General features: G+C 40.3%; 1 protein-coding gene across 2 annotated transcripts in view; it reads left to right on the top strand.

The window, feature by feature from the left end:
• LOC149220735 (uncharacterized) overlaps positions 1 to 21,568 on the top strand; it is a 135,060-nt gene that overhangs the window by 65,341 nt on the left and 48,151 nt on the right. For both annotated transcript variants that reach the window (XM_089384902.1, XM_089384901.1), the window contains exons 2-3: positions 188 to 277; positions 671 to 825. In XM_089384902.1, coding sequence (XP_089241028.1) covers positions 188 to 277; positions 671 to 825 — 245 coding nt within the window. The remainder of the gene's footprint in view (positions 1 to 187; positions 278 to 670; positions 826 to 21,568) is intronic.

The following is a 21,568-nucleotide window of genomic DNA, read 5'->3' as shown; positions in this document are numbered from 1 at the left end:
ATTACTAAATCATGATTGAACAGATTCCAAATAAGCATTCAGTGGGAAATTGCCTTCGTTCTAGAATATAATATAGTGGGCCATATTCATAACAGCTATCAACCTTTGCAATATCTATAATAATGTCTGATCTTTAAAATGAACAGCTTGAAGTTTGTGAGCCATGACATCCCTATTTTCCTTGCAGGATGCACTTGTTGAGTTGTCAGAGCATGGACTTGTGATAATTGTAGAAGAACGGGGTTGCCTTCAAGCACGAGCTTATTTCAGGAAAGAGGTGCCACATCATTTTTCTGAGTGATTTTAACGTTTTTCCTGGAAATATGTTTATTGGAATGTCTAACAAGGTATTATTAGTACAAAAGGTAACATCTTTACTGCAGTCATGTCCTAGTCAGTTCTACCAATCCAAATATTTTTGCGACAGTCATGTTTTAGTCAGCTCTACCAATCCAAATATTTATCCTGGGAATAATGATTATGATTACATCCATATCAGGAGTGGGAAGTAGACTGTAAAGCAAAATGAAACTTAAGTCTTAACTGCAAGAATATTGGTTAACGGGAATAAATAATGGGCTTTTGATGTTTGCTATTCAATTCTATGCATCACCCCTTGAATGAGAACCTTACTTCAAGTAGGTAATTTTGTGGATTTGATATCTTGCAGCTTTTCCGTAGTTATGCTTACAATGCTGAAGTGCGACCAAGGTTTGGAGTAAGCTTGGGCCTTTTTGTTGACTGCCTCAATACTTTTACATTGTCTGGTGGGACTACAGCTCTTGAGCTTCGTTATCCCGGACCTGACATGCAACTCCTTCTTAGGTATGTGAGTTGAACACCTATATCTTATAGATGGATGTTTTAGTTTGGACTGCTTCATTGTCTCTGACTCAAGGTTTTTCTGCGTTGTTGTGGCTTGGAGTAGTTGAGTTGGTAGCTTGCATTCTCCAAGGAGTCTGTTTGGTTGGTTTTGGATTTAATCATTTTACATACTATTAGAGAAACAACTTCAGAGTTGTTCAATATATAACTCTGCAATCATAGATCTCAAGTAGCCACTGAAGATAGAATTAGCATATATCCATTTTAACTTCAGATCTATTAAGTGTTGAGAGGGATTAAAAAAAACTTTGCCAGCTTCAGTTTGGTTCAGTAGTCTTTGAGGGTACAAAAAATTGAGATTTGCACCTCAAACTTTTTGATCTTGCTCAACACTTAATAGAGCTGGGGTTAAGATGGAGCTAAGTTAGTATATTTTTTTTTGCTGAGGAAAATCTTGCAGAGAAACCAAGGGGATGTTTGTCCATTTTCATGAATTGCATCCCTCGTAAACCCATTGACATACACTATTGTACGTCATTGAGGGGGATTCAAACTGTGCACTTGCTGGCATGGAACTAGCCAAATGCCCAGAAACATTGGTGACAACTAATTAAGCTAACTCTATGGGCTAAATCTATGCTGGTATTTATATGTATACATAGAAATTGAGGTTGAGTGTTTTTATATATACAATTACATGGTCTTTTTTAAAAATAAATTTTGGTACCACAGAATGTTACGCACATATGAAGCATTGACTGTCATCCACTTATCCACACTGTAAAATGTGCGTCTCAGCATACCTATTTGTTGAATTGGCATCTCAATAAATAATTTTCTAAACGATGCTATTGTAAATAATAGATCTAGAAAAGGAAATAGGGAAGGAAATAAGATCCTCTTAAATCCATCTTCTGTTTAATTTAAGGGCAGTCATGCCCAAAAATAGATTCTAGTTTCTGTCTCTTCTTGAAGATTTGGCTGCAATTTGGCAAATTAACCATCCCAACTAGGAATGCATTGTTGTAGCCACCTTTTGGGTGATTGGCACTGTATGATGAGGATGATTTATTTTACCGGAATATGCATTTCAAAAGATAAGTCTAATCCATAGTATTCAAAATCGGCTGGTTCGAACTGGAAACTGGTCAAACTGGTTGGTTCATTGGCTGGAGGGATCAAACTGTTAGAAAAATCAGGTCAATCTATTGTTCAGGCTAGGGTTTGCTATTAGCTGGCCATAAATCGGCCAGCTTATGACATAACCGACCGTTTTTGCCATAAACCAGCTGGTTCTGTCATAAACCGGCTGGTTTTTCCATAAACTGGCCAGTTTTGTCATAAATCAACCAGTTTATTGCCAGGTAGGCCACAGACCCCACGTGAGTGGTTTTTTTTGAGTTTTGGAGCAGTTTTGAGGGAAACTGGGGTTGTTTTTGTGGAGGTTTGCCGTTACACCAAAACCCGCAGGTATTGGTAAACATTACAAGCCAGTAACTAGGATCCCCAGGGTGGAAATTACGGATTTTATAGAGGTGCGGTGATTCTTCCAACACCCCCCTTAAACGCAACTTGGGGGAATCGAACCTGGGTCCAAGCTCTGATACCATGTGGAGGTTTGCCGTTACACCAAAACCCGCAGGTATTGGTAAACATTACAAGCCAGTAACTAGGATCCCCAGGGTGGAAATTACGGATTTTATAGAGGTGCGGTGATTCTTCCAACAGTTTTCCTCCAAAAACAACCCCTCCAAGCTTTTAAAAGCATGTCTCCCCTCATTTGCCTCACACATCTCATTTGGAGTTTTTGTGATCTTCATTGTAAGCTTGGAGAGTGCCGATTTTTTGTTGGAGTAGTGGAACAACAAAGAGTTTTGGCTGAGTAGTCGCTGCCATGCCTCCAAAAGCCAAGGACTCTGCATGGGCTCATTGTGATATGAGTGATGGCAAAATGATCTGCAAATATTGCCAAAAATCTATTGAAGGAGGGAGTATTTACAGGTCGAAACAAAACTTGGCTGGGATAAGAGGCCAAATAAAGCCATGTAGAGCACCAAATGAAGTCATAGGGCATATTAGGGTAGAATACTTTCAGAAGTTTGAGTCTTAGCTCTTCAAAGCCTTGGAAATGTTACTACAAGTCTACATATCTATGATCAATCTTAATGCAAAAACACAATTCACTTTGAGGAGTTACCCCCTGGCCTGAGAAGAGGTCCTACAAGAAAATTAGTTAGAGTTCAAAAGTCTTTCTTCAAGGCACTTGTGTCAAAACTTCAACTATGGGCTGCAAAACTAAGACAAAATTAGTGTAAAAGAGCATGTAAGTATGGCACAAAATAATATACAAAACCAAATCAAGTGATGGGAGTGAACCCCACCACTTGCCTAGTTTGGGAAATGCTTTTAAATAGCTAAATATATCAATGAAAGTACAATTTTTAAAGAGATTTTAAATTATGAAGTATTTGCTTGTATACAAGCTATGTCAAAGAAAATCCTTGCAAGAAAATCTCTTTGCAAGATAAACTATGGAATTCAAAGAACCAATGAGAGCTCCTTGGAGAATGTGTCAATAGTGGGTTGGTCTCTCCAAAGCTAAGTTGCAGGAAACGTTGGAGAAGGGTCCGTTTCCAGCCGGAAACGAAACGGAAATGAGGAAACTCGTACTGTACGGCCTAGAAATGCGTTTCCGGCCATACTAGCCCGTTTCTCGAGGAAGAAACGTGGCCAATACGACCGGAAACGCGTTTGCAGGCCGTATGACAGAGTTTCCTCTTCTAACTCGACTTTTTCTTGTATTTGTTTTTAATTTTTTCACTAATAATTTTTTATTGGGCGACTAAAATATTTCTTGGATGCCTCTGAAGTTATAAAAAGGAGGATTTTTTGAGTGGGGCAGCCTAATGTTCAAGCCTTTGGCCCTAGTGTTGATATGTAGTTCATGGTAATGTTAAATTCTTAAAGTAAAAGTGACATTCTCCTTTATTTTTCATTTTCATCCTTTTACTTAAATTTTTAACATTACCATGAAATGACTTAGGATGTTTGAGAGTGGTTTTGCCCTCATTGGATTTCACATGGAGAAAGTAGAATTTTAGATCTCACGCAAAATCCAGCAGACTTATCTGTTTTTCAGAATTTCAGGATTGGGGGGATTGCAATGTTTCCATTGGATTTTGTCATGTATTAGGGTATGGAACTTGTATTTAATCAAGAGAACCAAACCCTCTATGTAGGGGAGACTCCTAATAATCAATAGCACGTAGGATACTAGGGTATGGAACTTGTATTTAATCAAGAGCACTAAGGTCGTTCGACTATATAGGAAGATACTCTCAATCAAGCACGAGACAAGAAATTAGAAATTTCTCGTGGCTGATTTTGGATATTGTTATTTTCATTATGTGATCATTCGTGAGTAAATGTGATGTAAATTTAGAGACTTATAGTTTCTGCATTGACAATTCACAATTTAATCATAATGTAATAAATTAGAATGTATCATAGATGCTTTATGCTTGCACATATTTCTTAAATGTCCTAATATATATGTATATATATATTGCGTTTCCCCGTTTCCAAAATTTGGGGGGGGGGTCACGTTTCGTACCCTGGCCCGTTTCGGAAACTCGTATCCGTTTCCCCATTTCATGCAACTTAGCTCCAAAGACTCCCCCTCACGCTTGATATTTGATTCAACAAGATTTTCCTTTACAAAACTTCAATCCAACATTAGTCCCATATAGATTTAGTAATTGCAATGATAAGAAAACTCTAGAAATTTATTGGAAAATAGCTAGAGACTTCTACACCTAAATCAATTGCCAATGAAATATATCTTTATATTAACAAATCTACAAGAGCATATGGAAATAACATAAATCGAAGCATGAGCAAAGGAAATTATACGGTAGTGAGCCAATCATCATACTCCAATGGAACAACACTCATGAATGAACCTCAAAGTTTTTTATTGCAATTGAAAACAAGTGTACATAAGAGCAGAGCTTTCCCAACCACAATAGCTCGTAACAATGGATACATAGTGAGAGCCGTGGGCTCTATTATATAGAAGTTTGGGAGAAAACTCCAAGGAAAATGGTGACAATGCCAAGACAAATGGGTGACAATCCCAATGCCTCTACATGCAAATTTGAATTTCCCAAGTGGCCATTCGATTTCCTCTAGAGAGGCCCACACATTCCTTGAGGTGAACTCATTGGATTGAGAGAGGGACATGTGGTTGTGTGAAGTGGAGTGGTAGGTGACCACTCTCCACTTCATCCCAAGCAAACTCATTCAAATTTCCACCAAATACTCAATTCAACTTGGAACTCAAGCTATCTTCCACAATTTGTGTGATTTGTCTTTGGGAACTCGTGATCCTTCTACAAGAAATTTGATTTCCCTTTTTGTCACATGTTTCTCCTTGATTCTTGGTCCATGGCGGAGTCCACATCACTCTTTAACTCCTTGATAATTTAGCGCCTCATTTCCACATCATTTAGCATGTGTGGATATTTATTTTCTCCAATTTATTTAATTGCTGGGCTAATTTATTGCCACATTTTCCACAAACTTATGAAAAGTGGGTTTTGATGGCCTAGAACTTATATTTTACCCCTCAAAGTGTGTCATAGTAAAAAGTTGAGGGTGAGAGGTGTAATTTTGAGCACACATACCCCATACAACTTCTCTAGACATCACTTATTACATACTACATTCAGATTTTATTCCAATTTCTTCCATGCAAGAAATTTAAAAAATTTAAAAAATGACCCCTATACCTAATCAAATTCCATGAAATTTTACGAGTGATCTAGTATGGTTATATACAATGACTCTAGACACTAAGACTCACCCAAGGCATCACTTTCAAGCCGTACTCTGGCTTTGGGGTTATGATTGGAGGAAAAAACTCAATTAATTATTAAGTCCCCGTAAAGATATAATAATTAACCAAGTGAAAAAAACCTCCTAGAGTAAACTCACTTGATGACAAGGTCCCAAGTTACTTAGGCCTGTTACATGACTCAACTCATCATACTAGCATCACTTTACATCATCCCCACAGCGCTTGTGGAATCTGAATACAATAGAAGAAGATGAGAAGAAGAAGTAGAGTTGAAAAATTCTGGTGATATGATGATCTTTGATGGTACATGAAGCCTTTGATACATCCTTGGGCATGGAGTCTTCAAAAATATTTGGGTACACTTCAGTGGTCAATATGTACCATTTCTCCCTCGAACGCAAATTTTTTATGCTATATCCTGGGAGAATCCTTTTGCTTTGTTCTTCCTAATGCTTTTCATAATGTACTTGCAAACCTCATTAGGAGGCCAAGGAAGAACGAATATAACCAAGCAAAAGATACAAAAAAAAAGGTTGACTAGAAATAAATCAATAATAATCAAGAAGGAAAGATATGAAGTACTTATCTTTGAGAATTGAAGGGAATTTGTCATCTGCCTCTTGATCCTTGCCTTCTTTGCAGAAATCATAGAAATCCATTTGGAAACTCATCATCTTCATCCTCATCATCAGTTGCTAATGCATGATGCTTGTCTTTCCTTCCTTGCACGAGCTAGGGTTTTTTCATTCAGCAAAATCATTGTTTTTCAATGCTTTTAGATCCAGCTCTAGAGTTTTATCCACAAACCCTAGGGCTTTCTTAATTATATCCTTCAAGATTATCTAGGGTTTACACACCCTAGGATTACTGTATTTTCCAAGAAGGGCTCATGGCACAAGTATTATGACTTCTCTTCTGAGCTCCCTCTATTCTTGGAGCAACTTTTTTGTATCAAATCAAATTGATCATATCTCAAATACTTGAAGGAAATTTTGCCTTATACTAATTTGCTCTAGAATCAAGCAATGACATCCAACAATATATCTCAGCCAATACAAGAGCCCTTACTCAGGTATACGAGATATTTCCATGGTAGTATAATGTTCATAATAAATGGTTTTAGAAAACAACATTCTGTTTCTGAGCATTTATCTTGCAACCAAAGGAAATATCCTTAAATAGGTCTAAACATAAACTTCAATCAACACGTTATGCTTTAGAATGCCAAACGTTCTTAGCACATACTTGGTCCATTTCCTTTAGCCGACATTATCTTGTCATAATCCAAATTCAAGGCTTATAATAATGTCATTTCTTCTACAGAGACCAAGATGGCTTACATGCTACAAATCAACAGGTGTATATCCATCTGTTGTGAGGCAGTAATCTTACAACATTTTCCTACAAATACCATAAGTGAAAAGTGTTGGAAAATTGAGAGGCCTTTAGTTTAATTTAGATTTTCCTTTCCATAGTAATTGCTTGTGAATTTAACTTGCTTCTTTATTAATCTTAATTTTGATTTTTTCATCAAACAATTACCATGACATGAACATGAAGATCATAGAAACAAAAGAACACAAGATATAGGCTCCAGGCCAGGGCAAAACCCCTCTAAGGGGAAAATTCAGAAAAAATTCTCTTCTTATAGAATCAGTTCAATTGAGATATCCAAGATCCATAACCACAAAAAACTTCCACCTCTAGATGCCAAGTCAAGCCTTCCTTCTTTCCAGCAGATCCATCAACAAGAGACCAACAACAAGAGATGTACCAAGGCAAAACTTCCATAAATTCTAGCTCAAGAAGAAATCCTCTCTTTTAGACTTTGGTCCTCCACTTCTTCATTGTCCTTTCTATGATATTTCAGACCACAATCCATCAAGTGTGTGTCAAAATGAGCTCCATCTTCCCTTTATTTATATAGTTCAGAGGGGTGTGAATAGACATGTCCATTGGGGCAAGGCTGACTTGACACCTAGAGTGGTTTTTGACCCAAAATTACATATTTGAAATTTCTTTTTCTTTTACTTTTGCACTAGGTCCAAATAGGACTTTGACTCTCAAAAACCTAGAAGCATGAAGAACATGCTTGTCTACAAAAATAATAATAAAAAATTTTCTTTTGTTTTTTACATAAAATACATAATGGTACACATTATGAAAACCAAACTTAGTTACATTCTCCAAGAAAAAGGGTGTGGCATAGAGTCCCCATATTGAATTTAGCAGAGTACTCTTTGCATACATATCACGTAGACAAACTTTGGAGTGAGTTCTTCTTTTACGACTTGCTTGACTTCATGTTTTCACCAATTTTAACTTACCAGGTCAATCAATACTGCATAGAATCATTCACCAACCAGCTTAATGGCTTGTCATTTATACAATCTTGGATTTAACCTGTAATTAGGGTAGCCTCCTTTTGGATCTAATACATGGAGGCTTGATCTTGCCTAGTGTTCGAACATAATGGAAGACTTTGTTCAAATTAATCCACACAAATTGTGACCACAAAGTCAAGAAAGAAGAATTGAATCCTCACTGCCATAACCGTTTACTTTAATGCGATTTGCTTTGCTTCAGGATTGTGTCATCATTACTTCAACCACTGACTCGTTTGTCATGCACACAATAGGTCATATGAAAGAGATTCATATTATATCATTATCAAAGTATGACACCTATTACTTAGTTCAATTCTGAGCTCCAGACAAGTTTGCCTGGTGGCCTTAAAGAGATCGGCCTTAGGTCAGGTCTTAGAATACTAAGAAAAGGTTTATGTCTGTAGATTTTGGTCAGACTTCATCATTCTGTAATTAGGGCTTCAATATCAAGACTCAACAAACTTTGTTATGTGCGTTCCAGAGATGTTCTTTCCAGTTGGGTTCTCGTCCAAGTTCTTGAACCTCTGATAAGTACTTTCACCACAATCAATAAGTAATCTTGTTGATTCTCGACGACTTCAGATCTTGATCCGATTCTACCATCCTTCCAGGTTTCGATCAAACTTCTTTGAGGTTAGTCTTGCACTTCACAAATTCACACTAAGCAATTTTCTTACAGTAGAATAGCTTCCTCAAGGTAACTTTTTTGGACTACTATCTAGGATTTGAGACTTCTTGGCCCTTTCAAGGTCTGCAACCTAGTCTGCCCAGTTCCTAGGATCTTTCAGCCTTGATTATCAACCTTAAGGCCCTCCCTTGGTCAACCTTGAGGTCTCTCGGCTTCGTGCAATCAGCTCTGAAGCCTTTCGGGCCTCTGACATAGATTTCTAGGGCTTCGACCCTCAAACAAAATTTTGATGTTTGGTTTGACGTCCTACTTCAAGGATCATGTCATCTTTGTAAGGTGTGAAGGAGCCATGAAACTTCTCAAGAATCCAAAGTTAAAAACTAGCTGCTTCAAGTCTCTTTAATGAATATTCTTCGACCTTTTCTCTAATTCCATGTTGATTTTTCAAGGTCTTCTAATCTAATAATTACTTCTAATGATTTTATCCTTCTTATATTCATATTCATCATTAAGCAACTACGAAAAAGATTTCAATAGTAAAAACATTGACGACAGTAGGATTATAAAGAGATAGCCAAACAAGAGACACAAATATTTACCTTGGGAAAACCCTCTTCTAGGGAAAAATACAACAACCTTTTCTTGGAGAAATTATTCAATTCAATAAGAGATACAATCTGATCTTTCTTGTCAAAATAAAGTCAAATAGACCAACAACAAAACCGAGGTCAAATTTGGTCAAACTAAGAAATTTCGGTGAGCCTCAAGGATCTCGATTTGTCTTAGAAGAACTCGGTCTACCCAGAAGATTTCTGTCTACCCATAAAACTTGATCTGTTGTCTCCCTCTCATTTTCATGAACATAAGATATGTATATGAAAGTGATTTGTAAACTGCCATGGATATTCCACTGGACAATTCGTCACAAAAGATTCGATAATATTATATTAAAATATGAAATTCTACACTATTATAGTTTTTTAGTTTGCTGGATCTGTAGATTTACTATTAATAGTGCATGCATGTGAATGAAAATTATGCATAAAATGGAGAACGACAAAATAAAAACTCACACACACATTGGACACAAGATATGTTGTGGGAAACCATTTTGGGAGAAGAACCTAGCTGGAAGTTGAGGCCTCTCCGCTCTCTTTCTCTGAATGAAAATATGGCTGCGAGTACAAAGAAGTATGGCCCATGGCCCGTGGGTTGGTACAGTGCTCAAGTACTCTTTGTGTGCTCTTCCTCCTATCCCTCTTGGCTATTTTTGCTCAGCGATGGAACAAATGCACTCGAACGAATGGAATCCCATTTCGTCCTAGTGGCATGGTTATAACACATCCCGATAGCCTACTAGTGGTTAGGTTTGACTACCTCAACTCTTAACCAGAGTTACAACATAGACTCTTCTAGAGTCTTCTACATCATAATCACATGGCTAGCCCCTTTTTCATTAATAATGGCGGTTGACGTGGCATCCCCTCGAATTATGGTGGTCAAAACAGGAAGGTCAACTTCTGACTGGCATAACTTTTGCATATGGACTCCGATTGACGCGATTCTTGCCTGTTGGAAAGGTCTCTGTATAGAATAGCATTAAAAAGTGTGGCGCCAAAGAGACAGTTTCACCCCCAAAAAACATCGTTTGATGCCTCAAAATGCTCTCAGAAGTTGATTCCTCCACTTTTTCCACTCTAAAAGCATCGAGATGGATGACAAACAATATAAGGATCCAATCCGGATCACACCTCCCCATTTTGGGAAGCTTTTGGTCCCCAAAAATTTCTATTGAATGAGGTGAGGAAATTTTTCCTCCACCTTCTCTCTGGTGTACCATTTAGCTTTGCTTGGAAGTTGTCTTTTCAACCCAATCTGCTCAAGGTCATGCTGGTTCTGTCTTGTAGTTTTGGACTTCTTCTGCAAAATTGTATCTTTTGTCAACTCTGTCTGAGCATCTAGTGCCAAATCCTCCATAGAAGGTAGGACTTGTTCCTCTCCTTGATCTAACAATGAAGGCTCTTAGAGTTTCAAATTCTCTACATTGTCAACTGAGTAAATGCGCATATATGGTGGTAAACTGAGTCGATAGGCATTATCACCCGTATTTTTCCAGTACCTCAAAGGGATTGTTGAATTTCCACGATCTTGGGATCTAAGATAGAATCTTCAAATCTTTGATGCTACCAAACCAAGAATCTCAACAAAGCTACTTTGCACAGTAGAATATAAATAGCAGCAAATCACACATGCACAAATATAGACAACTTTTTTCAAAATATTGTACAAATATGTACAACAACCCAATATTTGTTATATTAAACCAACTGAGTAATTCAACTGTCTAGGACTCTCGTACCAGGGATAATGGCCCTCAATTATCCACAAGTACAATAATACAAGATATAATGACAATCTCGCTACAAGCTTAACATTGATGTCGTATCTTGTCCTTCCGATCCTTCACTTCCAATCTATTCTCTAGCTGCCCCTTAGTCCATCAAAAGACAACACATAGAGACTCTAGGGCTGATCCATTTTGCTCTTCTACGCTGGCCAACACCTGAGCTCCTATCTGCCAATCTAATAGTCCACTAGTCGATAAATGTACTGCACATTAGGCTCCAATATTTACCCAGCCTTCAACTGTCAAGCTCTCTTTATGACTGCTTGTCAAGGGCTACTTTGGGCTACCAACACGCTGCCCTCCACCAGTACAATGGTACCCAATTCGATCACTCTAGGATTTGCTCCTAGAAGAGGCTTTCAACCGCCAAGACAAGCCTTCCAATTGGCTTCCACAGGTTGCAACTAAATCCCATCCAACTAGCATCAATTCAACACGAAACCATCATAAAAACTCATACCTTTTTCATTCTTCATGGGCTGTTCTGCACTGTTGAACGTATGTACCTCTGGTTAGGGCTGCAACTATACTGCAATAACCTACCTCCTTCACGTTCATGCGTCTTTCTAGTTGCAACCTCTCTTTGCCCACGTATGCCCACACTCCCCGCCATTCTGGGCTAGAAACTAGCCCCAAACAAGCTCTTTTGTATGCCTGAACTAGCCTGCGGCCTACCTAGGCTCATCAATACTCTTTCGACCCTCTGTCCTAAGCAAAACAAGGCCTGCGGCCTAGCTGGAAGTGTCACTCACAACTGCGGCTTCCTGTAGGAGAGAAAACCCACACAAAACTTCACCAAAGCGGTGCCCAAGTCATCTCCAGGTATGCGGCCTACCTCTGTTGCTCCACGGACTTGTAAAACCCACTCAAAGGTGACCAAAACAATCCCTTTCCACTTCAACCCTCTTCCTTCTTGAGTTGCGGCTGCCTTAGGATGTTTTTCCTATGAAAGATGCACACTTGGATGAGTTAATATGAACTCCATCACCTTCTATTTATATCCAAAAGAAGGGCTCCACGAATTTTTGAAGAGACATGCCTTTTGGACAAATTTGTCTTAAGCCTACATGACTTGATTGTCGAAAAACCCATCACAATCTTAAAAAAACCATATCTCATTAAGGACAACTCAGATTCTGACAATTCTCAAAGTTTTGGATTTTGCTCGCCATCCATCACATGTCCAAAATGATCCATGGTTTTGGCCCAAACATCTATGGGTGCAAAACCCCAACCCTGGGTTCTAAGCACACAAATGACTTTTGTAGTGCTTCACCCTCCAAACCCCGAACTGTAGGGCTTGGAGTACCTCCCAAGCTACTAAAAAAGCAACACTCGCTCTTAGCGAGGGAGGTACTTCCAAGATTAGGAAGTAACTCATCATCATCATCACTACTCGCAACACTCGCGCAACAACTAGTGCTCACAATTGCAACAATCCTTGTAGCATTAACTACGCCTCTTTCAGAAGTGTCGCTGTCACTGGAAGCTTCCAACTTCTTCTTCTTTTCCTGTATCACTTTCCAATCTTTCCATGATTCCTTCTTGGCAACTATAGGAGCACCCTTGCTCCCCACTAACCACGCGCTCTTCTTGGGTCGCAAAGTCTCCCTCTAAACCTGCAAGCTCCCTCTAGAACTCGACTCTTCCTAAGTCTATGGAGCCTGGACCTTCTTCTTTAGAACCTGTACCTACACTTCTGAAGCCTGCACCTGCACCTGCTTCTTTGGAACGTGTACCTAGTCCACCTGCTTCTTCTTCCCACAATCCATAGGCATGCCCATCAACCTGTATAGACCATGCTCTCTAACTCCAAGCACAATACCTACGGAGCTAGAGCCTCTAGGTCTAAATCTTGCCTTCCTATCTTGGAACACGACCTCAAACCCCTTCTTCTTGATCTTCGAGACAGATATCACGCTATATTTGAGTTCCAGTACAAACAATACGTCTTGGAACCGCATCACCCATCCCGACTCCATCTTGAATGGCACAACTCCCGATCCTCGGATCTCCTTCTAACTCTTGTCGCCCAACACCATGTGCAACTTCGAGTCCCATTCAGCGAGAGTCTCGAAAACCCCCTGTGACCTGTGATATGTTTCGACGCACCATTGTCCACGGGCCATCCATCCTCATCGATAGTACCTGCGAGAAATGAGAGATTATAGCGAAGTCCTCCTCCTCCAACCTCCTGGTGAGAGCATCTATCTCAGCATAGGTGGCAACACTGGCGACCTGCTTCCCTTTCTTCTTCTCGTGATCTCCCGTCTTCTTCTTCATCGGACACCTTGACGAAAAATGACCCATCTTGCCATAGTTGAAACACTTGACTTTACTCAAGTCCTTCTTTTGCTTACTCTTCATTCGTGCTACTAGTGCCATGTCATCATCTGAAGCCCTCTTCTTTGGATGAAGATCCTCGTCTCGCAACTCTTCCTGAATGAAGTCGTCCCACAACCTATTCCTGTTTGGCAACTTCTCTCTGGCAGTGATCCCTTTGATGAAGGGCGTACATTCCTCAGTGAACCCTTTCAAAGCAATCCTCACCATATTAGAATCTGAATTAGTCACACCAACGACAGCAAACTCATCTTTGACCAGAGACAATCTCGTCAGATACGAAGTCACTCCTTCACCCTGTACCATCTTGGTGGACTTCAACTTATCCTCCAATACCGGTACCTAGTTCTCGTTCTTATTTTGGAACAAATTGTGAAGAGCCATCCACATTTCATGTGCAGTGTTCTTCCCAGACAAATGAGGCATTAGGGAATCCTTCACACCATCTAGGGTGATTTATCTCGCCCTCGTATCTAAATCCTCGTACACTTCTAGCTCCTTTGGGTCAGTTGGCTTCTGGATGGCTTTCTCGGTGAACTCCCAGATCCTGTTGACTTGCAAGACCAACTTGATCCTTTCCTTCCAAGGACTATAGTTGGACAACCCCTCCAACCTGTGCTCATATCAAAGACTAGCCTGTAAGTTCGACATTGTAGTGAGCCCTTCACCTACAACGTGACCAACACCCTCTTAAGTTGTAGTTTGCTGTGCACACTCTGATTCACTCTCTCTCAAAGTAGCTCAGACATGCTCTGATACCATGTTGAATTTCCACGATCTTGGGATCTATATAGAATCTTAAAATCTCTGACGCTACTAAACCAAGAATCTCAACAAAGCTACTTTGCACAACGGAATATAAATAGCAGTAAATCACACATGCACAAGTATAAACAACTTTTTACAAAATATTGTACAAATATGTACAACAACCCAATCTTTGTTATATTAAACCAACTGAGTAATACAACAGTCTAGGGCTCCCATACAAGGGATAATGGCCCTCAATTATCCACAAGTACAAGAATACAAGATACAATGACAATCTCACTACAAGCTCAACATCTATGTCGTATCTCGTCCTGCCGGTCCTTCGCTTCCGATCTGCTCTCTAGCTGCCCCTTAGTCCATCAAAGGACAACACATAGAGACTCCAGGAGGGCTGCCACCTATCACTGCTGCAAGTCACTTCTACTTCAATGAACACGGGCTGATCCAATCTGCTCTTCTAGGCTAGCCAACACCTGAGCTCCAATCTGCCAATCTAGCAATCCACTAGTCCATCAATGTACTGCACATTGGGCTCCAATCTTCACCCAACCTTCAGCTGTCGAGCTCTCTTTATGACTGCTTGTCAAAGGCTACTTTGGGCTACCAACACGTTGCCCTCCACCAGTCCAATGGCACCCAATTCGATCACATAGGATCTGCTCCGAGAAGAGGCTTTCAACCACCAAGACGAGCCTTCTAATTGGCTCCCACAGGCTGCAACTAAATCCCATCCAAGTAGCATCAATTCAACACGAAACCATCATCAAAACTCATACCCTTTTCATTCTTCATGGGTTGTTCTGCACTGCTGTAGGTTTGTACCTTTGGTTAGGGATGCAACTATACTGCAACAGCCTCCCTCCTTCACGTCCAAGCCTCTTTATAGCTGTGAGCTCTCTTTTCCCCGGTCTGCCCACACTCCTTGCCAATCTGGGCTAGAAACTAGCCCCAAACAAGCCCTTTTGTATGCCTGAACTAGCTTCTACCTGGGCTCATCAATACCCTTTCGGCCCTATGTCCCAAGCAAAACAAGGCCTACGGCCTAGCTGGAAGTGTCACTCACAACTGTGGCTTCTTGTAGGAGAGAAAACCCACATAGAACTTCACCAAAACAGTCACCAAGTCATCTCCAGGTATGCGGCCTACCTCTGCTACTCGACAGCCCTGTAAAACCCACTCAAACGTGACCAAAATAGTCCCTTTCCACTTCGGCCCTCTTCCTTCTTGAGCTGTGACTACCTTAGGATGTTTTTCCTATGAAAGATACACACTTGGACAAGTTAAAATGAACTCCATCACCTTCTACTATTTATATCCAAAAGAAGGGCTTCACGAATTTTTGAAGAGACATGTCTTTTGGACAAATTTGTCTCAAGCCTACATGACTTGATTGTCCAAAAACCCATCACGATCTTCAAAAATTCATATCTCATTAAGGACAATTCGGATTTTGATGATTCTCGAAGCGTTGGATTCTCCTCGCCACCCTCTATCATCTCCATCCATCCCCAAACATATATGGGTGCAAAACCCCAACCTTGGGTTCCAAGCCCACAAATGATTTTTGTGGTGCTTCACCCTCCAAACCCTGAACCCTAGGGCTTGGAGTACCTCCCAAGCTACTCAAAAATCAACAGGGACCATACCTCATAGCCTTTATTTTCTTACCAAGCCCATATAGCCTCTCCTTGTTCAATTGTAGCCATACTTTTTGTCGCCCACCTTGAACAATTTCTCTGTTTTATGTTGATCATTCTTGGCCTTATATTTCTCCTGCGACTTCTACAATGTCTCTTGTACCTGTAGATGGATATGCCTGATCTTCGATACAAACTTTTCGACCCTCTAGGCGTCTCCTGTAAGCTCTTCCCTCACTCCCCCTTGCTGCCCATATGCAATGTCCAAAGGAGAAGGTGGCAAATATCCAAACAAGTTTGAAATGGGGACTTTCCTGTAGAAGTGTGGACTGCTCTATTATAAGAATGTTGTATATATACCATATTTTTATCCCAGGTCTTCAGATGCTTCTAGTTATATCCCCTCAGAAGCTGCACCAAAGTTCTGTTGACTACTTTTGTTTGCCCATCTATCTGTGGATAGAATGTTGTAGATATCTTAAACATCGTCTCCATCTTCTCCCGCAATGTAGTCCAGAATGCACTGAGAAATCTCGTACCCCTGTCTGAAACAATGCTCCTTGGTATCCCAAAGTGCACCTAAACCTGTCCAAAGAACAAGTTTGTTGCTTCTTGCCCATTGATGGTCCTTTTACAGGGCATCATAACACACATCTTGTTGAACTTAGCAGCTACCATGAATAGGTAGTCATGCCCCTTCCTGGTTGTTGGTAAATGTCCCACAAAGTCCATGGAAATACTTTCACAAAGATGAGTGGGTACAAGTAAGGGATGATATAGACCCTCTTTCGTGTTGCTAGGCTCGCTGGTACAACAAAGCATGCATCCTCTTATGAACCTAACTACTTGCTCTTGCATCTTGGGCCAATACACATACATCTGCAAGTTGGCCACTGTCTTCCCTACACTAAAGTGCCTTGCAACCTTGGAGGTGTGAGCCTCTCTAATCAATTGCAATCTCTAACCTTTAGGAACACCTTATCCAGTCTGTAGAGTAACCCATCTTGGATATGGTAGTCAACAATGCTATTGCCATGATGCACAGGACTCCGACTTGGCAATTGCTGCAACACCTCTTTGAAGTCGTCATCCTCTGAATATGCCTCTCGGTATGCATCATGGGTGAATGGTCCCATGTGCATAAGAGTTCCCAAAGTTGTGATATTTGATGTGGATGGCCTTGAAATCATTTTGACCAACTTGTTTATGCTGCCCTTCTTGTACAGTTGTACTTGATCACCAAATGAAATTGTTGTAGAAACCCCATCTACTTGTAATGCTTGATCTACTGTAGCTTACTCTGGGCCTGCAAGTATTGTAGTGGCTGGTGACCCGTGTGGATTAATGTTGCCTTTCCCATGAGATAGTGGTTTTGCCTCTTTACAACTTGCACCGGGGCATATAGCTTCTTGTCGTAGGTAGTAGTTAAGAACCGCCCCATGAAATACTCCAGAATGGTAGCATATAGGCCTTCTTCCTTGCATCAAGACAACTCCCATAGAAAACCCACTCGCATCTGTCTCCACTTCAAAGGGATGCTGTAAGTTTGGTAATGCCAAAACTGGTGCTTGACTGATCTTCTTCTTTAGCTCCTTGAAAGGTCTCTGTTGACCCTTTCTCCACTAGAAACTCTTGCCAGTTGTTGTTATGGCATGGAGCGGTGTTGCTACTGCTGAAAATGAGGCTGTGAATTTCCTTAGGTATTGTGCTGCCCCAATGAAAATCTTGACCTCAGAAACATTAATAGGCATCGACCATTTCATGATGGCCTCCATCTTGGTAGGATCTATCTTCAACTCTCCTCCACCCATCACATACCCCAGATGCACCAAACTTTGTTGTGCAAACTCACACTTCTTGAGATTTGCTAGCAGTTGGTGCTTCTTTAATGTCTCTAGCGCTTGCGTCAAATGAGAGATGTGCTCCTCCCGGGTAGCATTGTATACCAGTGTATCATCCAAATAGACAATAACAAATAAATCTATAAAAGGAAGCAATTAATCATTCATTAATCTCATAAACGTAGTTGGTGCATTAAATAGGCCAAATGGCATGACTAACCACTCATACAAACCTTGCCTGGTTTTGAAGGCAACGTTCCAATTATCTTCTTCTTTGACTCGAACCTGGTGATATCTTGACTTTAAGTCCAACTTGGTGAAGTATTTTTTCTTGCTGTGGTTGATCTAGCAGATCATTTATCCTGGGCAGAGGGTACCCGTTCTTGAGTGTGATTTTGTTCAATGCCTTGTAATCTATACACATTTGCCAAGTTTCGTCCTTCTTTGGCACAATGATGATGGGTGACCCACATGGTGATTTACTCGGTCGAATGACACCTTGTTCTAGTAGCTGCTGCAACTATTTCTTCACCTCACTTGTTTCGATAACATACTGCCTGTACAACCCAATGTTTGTCAATGGGGAGTCCAACAATAGGTGGACCTTGAACTCCACTTCCCTCTTAGTTGGTAACCCTTTAAGCTCTTGGAACACATCCCTGTATGCCTCTAGAAACTCTTCTAGTTGTTGTTTTTGTTTCTTCCTACACCCCTCTACGTATGCCTTGCCTCTTAATGACTCTTCTACTGATTGATTTTATCTTAAAAACAATAAACATACTTCTTGCTGGAACTAATAAATTTTTTGGCTTGGTTGGCACTTACCAACAAAATTTTGGACTTGCTTTTGCGTGCGTTGATAATGAACGATTTTGCATCCTTGACAAGATGATATTGGTTGGCTCTCCACATGAATATTGCATCTCGCATGTACATGTAGGGACTCCCAAACACGACTCCATATACATCAAAGGGAACCACATCTAGTTCTACTTCATCAATAAAATCAACATTGATACCAAATCTAATTTTGCAATGTTTTGTTACCTTCAGCTCTGCATCCTTATTTACCCATCTTAGTGGATATTGGTTTCGATGATCGTGAACTTCCAGCCTCAACTTCTTAACCAACTTTGCTGCAATGAGATTTGCATGCGATCTTGAGTCAAGCAGAACATCAATCTTTTTCTTCTTGACCTTTATCTTTATATGGAAGAGTTTGCTCATTTCTTTCTCTTCCTGTTGCTGAAGGCTACTCATAGGCACCTCTTTTTGGACTGAAATATAAATGATCTTCTCATCCATGTTCTAGTTGCTTTCAAGTTGGTTGCTCGAATCAATGGCCATGAGATTTCTTCTTCTTATTATTTTTCTTTTTGTTCTTTGGGTTTAGCTCTGGATGGAACTTCTAGCACTTCTCCTCTGTACGACCATCAATGTTGCAATGGTTGCAGTGGTTGTTGGGATCTTTGCACTGATGTGCTGTGGCTGCTGTGTTTTTATCTTTTCCCCCTTTTTGCTTCTTCTTCCATCCCTTAAAAGCATCTTGTTGTTCCTTTTGCTTCGATCCACTTGATTGTGCTCTCTTCAGATCTATGTTCTCCAGGTATTGTGCCTATACAAGCCTTGCCCACTGATTTAGGCTTGAACAACATCACTTGCTCACGCAGATGGCGGTGTAGACCCCCCAAATACTTGAGGAGTACATTTGCATTCTTTGGGGAGATACCTAGCATTATGGCTATCTTTTTCAACTCTGTGGTGTACTCTTGCATGCTTTGCCCCAACTTTTTCCTGAAGTAGTGCCACCAAATCCATTGGTCCTCTACATACCCAATAAGGTAAAACTGTGACTTAATGAGGGTTTTGAAGTTCTCCCACTTAGTCACTGGACGTTCTCCCTCCAACCTCAGGGTCTTCGTGTGGCTCTCCCACCAAGTTAGAGCACGGCCCTCTAATTTCAGTTGCGCAAATGAAATTTTCTGTTCTTTCTCAATTTGATGGACGCTGAAATACACTTCCACTTGCTACAACCAGTGATTCAACTTCAGATCGTAAATATCATTGTGGTACAACTTGATATCAACCTTTGCTTCCATTTTAAATAGGGGTTGTGATTGATTCACGATACTCAAACTGGGTTGATCTTTTCCGGGTTCTTTCTGCGGGCGATTCTCTGTTTATTCCCAATCTCTTGACCCACCTTCTGAATTTGAACCCCCATCTTCTTTGAATATACGAAGCTTATTAATCAAGTCTGCCATGAGGAGATTTACATTACCACTTATATTTGTGACTTGTTCTAGCCGTGAAAACCTCTCCTTCGCTGGATCATGAGGGTTATTCACATATTCGTCGGCTATGATTAAGGTTTTTCGACTTTTTGCCCAGCCGAGCTAGATCCCCTACAAATCTTCACAAAATACCCAAAGAAACCTGCTCTGATACCATTATGATTTGTAAACTGTCGTGGATATTCCACTGGATAGTTTCTCACAACAAATATGATAATATTATATTAAAAATATGAAATTCTACACTATTACAGTTTTATTAGATTTCTGGATCTGTAGATTTATTGTTAATAGTGGATGCATGTGAATGAAAGTTATGCAAAAAATAGAGAATGACAAAATAAAAGCTCACACAGATTGGACAGAAGATATGCTCTGGGAAGCCCTTTCAGGAGAAAAACCCAGCCAGAAGGTGAGGCCTCTCCGCACTTTTTCTCTGAATGAAAATATGGCTGCAAGTACAAAAAAGTATGGCTTGTGGCCCGTGGGCTGCTATAGTGCACAAATCCTCTTTGTGTGTTCTTCCTCCTATCCCTCTTGGCTATTTTTGTTCAACTATGGAACAAATGCACTCGAAAGAACGAAATCCATTTTCCTCCTAGTGGCCCGGTTATAACACAACTCGATAGCCTGCTAGTGGTTAAGTTTGACTACCTCAACTCTTAAACAAAGCTACAATATAGACTCTTCTAGAGTCTTCTACATCATAGTCACGTGGCTAGCCCCTTTTTCATGAATAATAACGGCTGACGTGGAATCCTATCGAATTATGGTTGTCAAAATAGGAAGGTCAACTTTTGAGTGGCATAACTTTCACATACGGACTTCAATTGGTGTGATTCTTGCGTCGTTGGAAAGGTATCTGTGTGTAGAATAACATGAAAAGTTGTGGTGCTAAAGCAACAAAGTTTTACCCCCAAAAAACGTCGTTTGATGCCTCAAAATGCTCTTAGAAGGTTTCAGACCCTGTTTTTCCAAACTGGGTTCCGTTGGTAGAAACGGTCCCGTGAGTTGATTCCTCCACTTTTTCCACTCTAAAAGCATCAGGATGGATGGCAGGCAATATAACAATCCAATCCGGATCATAAAGAGTGATTTGAATTGATTTCCCAAGTGGAGGAGGACGAGTGCCTTTATATAGTTGTCTTAAAGAGCTTGAATAGGTGTGTCAAAGGGTCAGGCCGACTTGATCTTCTTGGTGACAAAAAATTAAATTTCCCTCCTTTTGAAGCCGACTTGAAATTCAATTTGTATTTATCATTTCTCATATATTTGGAGGGCTAAAATAAGATTATGAAGACCGACCATAGCTACAAAAATTCAATAGCCTAGGCCCTAGTTAATTTGCCCCGGCCATAGCTATGGAACCACCTAACGATCACATCATAAAGTCTAGTGAAAGCAAGAAGTCATCATGTACGATAATCATTTTTGCATCTAAGTGGACCAAGCTTTAAAGTAATGGGCTATTTGACACTTCAGACAAGGCTTCCCTTCCAAATTTGGAGTTTTGAACTCGCAATGGTGTTTCCTCCCTAGGTGGGAGTGGCTAAAGGACAACCCTGTTAAGTGTTTCC

Source organism: Pinus tabuliformis, chromosome Q, assembly GCF_031772625.1.
Source record: "Pinus tabuliformis cultivar Carrire ecotype Pingquan chromosome Q, CPIR1, whole genome shotgun sequence".
Classification (NCBI taxonomy): domain Eukaryota; kingdom Viridiplantae; phylum Streptophyta; class Pinopsida; order Pinales; family Pinaceae; genus Pinus; species Pinus tabuliformis.
The sequence above is the reverse complement of the archived record's forward strand: the minus strand, read 5'-3'. Positions and strand labels throughout refer to the sequence as shown.